This window comes from Acanthisitta chloris, unplaced genomic scaffold (genome assembly GCF_000695815.1).
Source record: "Acanthisitta chloris isolate BGI_N310 unplaced genomic scaffold, ASM69581v1 scaffold12540, whole genome shotgun sequence".
NCBI classification, from domain to species: domain Eukaryota; kingdom Metazoa; phylum Chordata; class Aves; order Passeriformes; family Acanthisittidae; genus Acanthisitta; species Acanthisitta chloris.
The window spans coordinates 46,868-52,141 of record NW_008653428.1 but is presented as its reverse complement, the minus strand read 5'-3'; the positions used below and the strand labels follow the sequence as shown (position 1 = coordinate 52,141).

The following is a 5,274-nucleotide window of genomic DNA, read 5'->3' as shown; positions in this document are numbered from 1 at the left end:
AGCCTCCCCTTTGAGGGGCTGTTGAGTCCTCTGCTGAGCTTTGGGCCAACTGTCCAACTATTCCCACGTCCTTGTGGCAGAGGATCTCCACTGCCCATCTCCCCATCTCCTACCCCCAGCCCCCAGCCTGTCCTCCCATGTCCCCCATGCCCCAGCTCCCTGTCACCTCCCTGCACCCAGCAGTGACCCCCATCCCTCTGCACCCACACTTCCTGACCCCTTAATGAACTGGCTGGGCCATTTGGTCTGTAATTATAGAGGGTAATGCCACTGCCTTCCTTGCATGGTCAGTCAGATATTTGCACTGTAACACAACCATATTGTTACTGTGCAACAACCAAGTGAAGTTCATCTGGCCAGATAACTATTCTGGTTTTTTGGGTTTTTTCTTCCCCCGTGCAGCATCTGAGTTGTTTTCAGTATTTATGCAGGACAGAGGTCCCATAAAGGCAGGGAAGGGGTATGAAGAACGTGCTGTCACCCAGCACCGTTTTGACTCCAAAGGCCATGTCCTCACTGATGCACAGCATTGAAGTCAGGGGCAGGCAGAGCCTTCCCCAGCACTGCAGCTGCAGAAAGCACTTTCCCACTAGAGCTGACTGGAAAAAAAATGTTTCTGGTTTGTGGAAGAAGTTGTTTTCCTGAAACTTCCCCTGACCAGAAGATACCTTGACCCTGCAGCTGCTCAGTGAGACTGATGCCTTTATCAGCAGGGAGAGGAAAAAATGTCCTTATTCAAAGAGCAGCTGCAGGGGAACCTCTCCTTGAGCCATCCCAGCCTCAGGCTCCCAGTGCTGTGGGATGTCCATGGAAGGGGCTACCTGCTGCATGCCTACCCTCAGCAAGGAGCCAGGGTAGAAATTCCTCCCTGTCGCTTTGGCTGCTCTAAGTCTCCACTGGTTTGTTCTTTTGTCCAAAAGAAGAAATAAAAAAAATAGAAAGAAAAATGAGCTCAGTCACTCTGCATTTCCAGTGAAACTTCTGACCAATTCTGGTCATCAGGGCTAAGTGCCATGGACTGGAGCAAATGAGACAAGTGTTCCTATGGGTCTTTCTATCCCTTTGGCAACCTGGGCAAGCAGCTATTCCAGCCAGGGGCCAAAAGCAGCACCTAGCTCCCCTGGTGCCCCCCTGGGGCCCCTGGCACACATGCTGCCTTTCAGCACTGGCAGTGGAGGGAGATAGCAAAGACCTTCATGCCGCTGCTGGCAGAGAAGAGTTGTGCACACGAGCACTTTATTGCTGGTTGAGGGAAGACAGCCCACAGAGCTGCCATGCCATGCAGGTGAGCTGAATTCCCTGGCCCCAAACGTGGGTCCCACCACGGATGGAAATAGCTCATGCAGCAATCTGCTCCTTTCTGCCTGAGTGCTCTCCATCCCAGCTCCAGCAGCTTCAGCCTGTGGGAAGGAGCTCCCTGGGTTGCCTGTCTACAAGTGCACCCATCTGTTCAAAATTGGACTTCCAGAATTTGCAACAGAGCCAAATCTGCAACATTCTGAAATAATCCCTGGCTCTCACGTTTAAGAAACAAAACCGTGGGAGAAAGGGAGTGTCCAACCTCCCTGCTCAAGCTGGACTCCCAGAGGTTGCTTTAAGAGCCATGTTTCATTGCTGGATTCAGCCCAAGGATTTCTTTAGACAGCACAGGGTCTTTTCAGAAGGTATTTCTTGCTGCAGAGTAATATAATGGGCCCTTAATCAGTGCACATGACAAGGCCATTTATCATTTGCGAGACAAATGGGAAAAGAATTGTGCTTTTATTTTGCCTTTTTCTCCTACCTCCTTTGGAGATCCCTTTTTCACCACTTTCACATGTGATCTCCAGGATTTCTTCCCTAGAGGGGACCTGTGTGTGTGGGGATAAGTGCTCATGACAGCACTACATCTGCACCTCACATGAAATGTTCTCAGCTTCCTTCCCATTCCTGTCTAGAGACCACATCACAGAGATGTGTTTTCATGGAGCCAAATCTTCTAACTGATTTTTAAATCCCAGCTAAAACTTGTCACTTCCCCTTGGAAAATGAGTCCATGCAGGGCAAACACTGGGAATGCTTTGTCCCGTGGCTTGACTTACTCTGCTCCAGCGTTTGCACAGCAGCCCACACATGAATAAGGAAGCTGGCAAAACCCCTTTGCAATTTGTAAGCATCTCACATCTACCTTAAGAAAATCCTTATGTAAATTCTCTGCCTCCCTGGGGAGGTTTTGGAAGAAAACTAAAGAGATGCAATACAAAAAGATGCTCAGGGCTGGCATTTTGCACCAGAACTCCTCTTGTCCCTGCAGTTGGCTGCCCCACAACTGTGTTGCTCTGAAAACTCTGCTTTGCTCCCACTGCTTCAAATAGGCACCAGTCACCATTTAGACAGCTTGGCAAATGGGCTACCTATGAATTTCTCCTGGATGAATGCACCAGGGTGGTACATAGCAGCATGGGGCCCATGGGTCAGCAGCAGCTGATCATCAGCAGTTGAACAGAGTACCCCAAAAAGTGCAGCCAGGTATCCAGAATGAAGGTATTGGATAAACAGGACAGCAACTTGCCTGTATCATCACCTTGTGATCACCCAAAAAAATTGCTTGTAACAATGATAGGCAAAACAAATATAAAGTCATAAATAGGCTTTTTAAGCAGAGGTTATCCCTGTAAACCAGCATAAATCCAACCCCTTCCCTCTCTTAATATGTGGCATTTTGGGCTCGGTTCATACACATCTCTTTCCCCTTCCCAGTTCCATCAGCAATCTTTGTTGTTACGAGCATAAAGAGAACAAAACTGAGGTCTCTGCTTATCTACCAAGTTGTGCCCTTCAAGGCAGGTTTTTATCACTTACATGCTGCTCTCCAGATAAGTGTGATCCAGGCTGTGATTTCCTAAGAAAGTTACTGAATACTGATCTTCCGATTGCACATTCCCTTGGGTTCCCTGAACCACAGCTTGCCCATGCAAACAATGAGTTCAGTAAACAAATGAGCTGTGAAATGGTTGCATAGGAATGACATATAGTAATAAATGGTGCTGTGTTATGTCCTTGAGCACTGATAGTTCAACGAGGGGGAAAGAAAAGGGAGAATATTCTCATAGTCGCTGGGCGTTAGGTTCTCACAGCTGCGTGGGATGAAGCGTGTGCTGCATGAACAGGCAATCAAACTTTGTGCCTTGTGGCTCTCACAATTACATACAGCACGGAAATATAGGAAATTTTTTTTTTGTGCCGCACGCAGAAATAACCTTTGATTACAAAATTGATCGGCAGAAAGAAGTGACAGGTTTTCAATACCTAAAAAAAAAATAAATTAAAAAATCGATCATTAGGGCTAAACTTTTCAACGTTTTTCTCTCCCTCCTGCATTCTCACTTTGGGTTTTCTGTGTCTAGCAATGCTGCTCAGAGCTCCTTAATGCTCTGCATGAACTTTCAAATTAAAACCTTTTATCTTAATGGGAATTCTAACCCTACTGGGACGTGTTTGCCTGGCTACGCTTATCACCCCATCACGGGAGGGGTTTTTTGCTCAGGATTTCCTTTGATTCGTGTTCTCCAGCAGAGAAGTGAAGGCACCAGAACAGCTGAGTGCTGCTAACAATGGTGGAAAAGCTGAGCCGTTAGAGCCCTTCTGTGAACTGAAATTCCGTGGCTATTATCTAAATTGGCAGCAGAGAATTCCTATGGGTTTTCACGAGGCATCGCTTTGGCAGCACCTGCATGTGTGGGAACCCAGGCAATCTGTAGGAGCTTGCTGGCTCACTGGACAACCCCACTGTTAAAGAGCTCTGGAAACTGCACAATTGTCAGAGCCTGCTTCTTTTGCCATGGTAACACCTCTGTTGTTTTCCTTTGTTGACAGTGGAAGGCTTGAAAGTAGTGGAGATTGAGAAATGCAAGCGGGACATTAAAAAGATGAGGGAAGAAATGGCAGCAAGAAGTAGCAGGTAAGTTCTGCTTTGGACCTAATCACGGAAATAAGTATCTGGTTTCAAACCCTAACACAACATTTCCACAGAATCGAGTTACCTTCTGGGCTTGGAAGTAAAGGAGCAAGGAAACCAATAACCATCAAGGACAGTGGCTTTAATTTAACGTTTGAAGATCTATGGCCTTTCATCACTTAAATTAGCTTTGGCCATGGGAATAGAGAAAAAGGTCTTGCAACAGGGAGTTATTTTTCACCATACAGAATGGGAGTTCTTCATCTAGACTTGCTGAGAGAGACGGAACGAGAACAGAACTTGTGCATAGTGCAGTGCTTGGTTGGGAACCAGCTAACTCGAATCAGCTCCAATATACTCTGGGAAAACACCAAATAAATACGTAGCAGCTCCTCTAATTATGATCTCATGCTACTGTAAATCATCCATTTTTAAATTAAATCCCACGAGATTGGGAATTTCTAATTCAAGGGCTCACTGTGATTGTGGAGCTTGGTTTCACCGTAATTAAAACACCAGCAGAAAAAAATGCAGTTTGTATGGTATGTGGACTCATCTGGAAAGTGTCCTTCTGTCACTGAAATACACCATTAGGACAAACAAATCATCACTGTGACATTAGGAATCCTGCTGGGAAGGTTGTTGAAGGGGGAGCACGTAGTATGGGTGAGGGGGATATCTCTCAGCAAATACAACTGTGCTATCTTGACAGCTTCTCTTACTTTCTTCATTTGGGGTCAAATTCTCTGACCTTTAATCAGAGCTATTTCCTATTGAGGGCCATGGGAGATTTGCTAAAAGATTTCAGCCTTATAATCACTTGTTTTTAGAAGTGTTGCTACCCAGCTATGTCAGGAGGCACAATGTTAATACATTCCCATTAGGTCCAAGGCCAAATTCAGCTGTCATATTAGCATAAATGCAGAGTAACATTATTAACCTCAGGTCTGCTCCAGATTTATACCAGTGGGATGGATTGCAGTTTGCCCTGTGAGTGGCATCAGTTCTTGTTCAGGTGTGTGAGGAAATCTCATTAGGAAAATCAGGGCTCAGATTGGCAGCAAACCCAAAAACATGTGCACTGAGCTGTGCTGGGTGTGATGTGAATTACATGTGTGCCCATGTGTCTTTTCTTCAGCAGTTGTAGGCAGCTGGGAGAGCTGCTTTTGTGAGCATAGTGATGCACAGGCAGAGTGGGAATGAAGACTAAAGAAAGAAGTTATGGCAACTTCATGTTTGCTCAGCTTCCACCACACAGATCAGGAAGTATGAGCCTGTCCCAGCAGCCGTGACTCATTCTTGTCCCAGATCTTGTCACCTTGCAACCTATATTTTGT

The 5,274-nt window shown here is 46.1% G+C and overlaps 1 protein-coding gene across 1 annotated transcript in view; it reads left to right on the top strand.

The window, feature by feature from the left end:
• PDE9A (phosphodiesterase 9A) overlaps window positions 1–5,274 on the top strand; it is a 48,160-nt gene that overhangs the window by 23,779 nt on the left and 19,107 nt on the right. Inside the window, exon 7 of the mRNA XM_009081065.1 lies at window positions 3,856–3,940. Within this exon, the coding sequence (XP_009079313.1) occupies window positions 3,856–3,940 (85 nt within the window). The remainder of the gene's footprint in view (window positions 1–3,855; window positions 3,941–5,274) is intronic.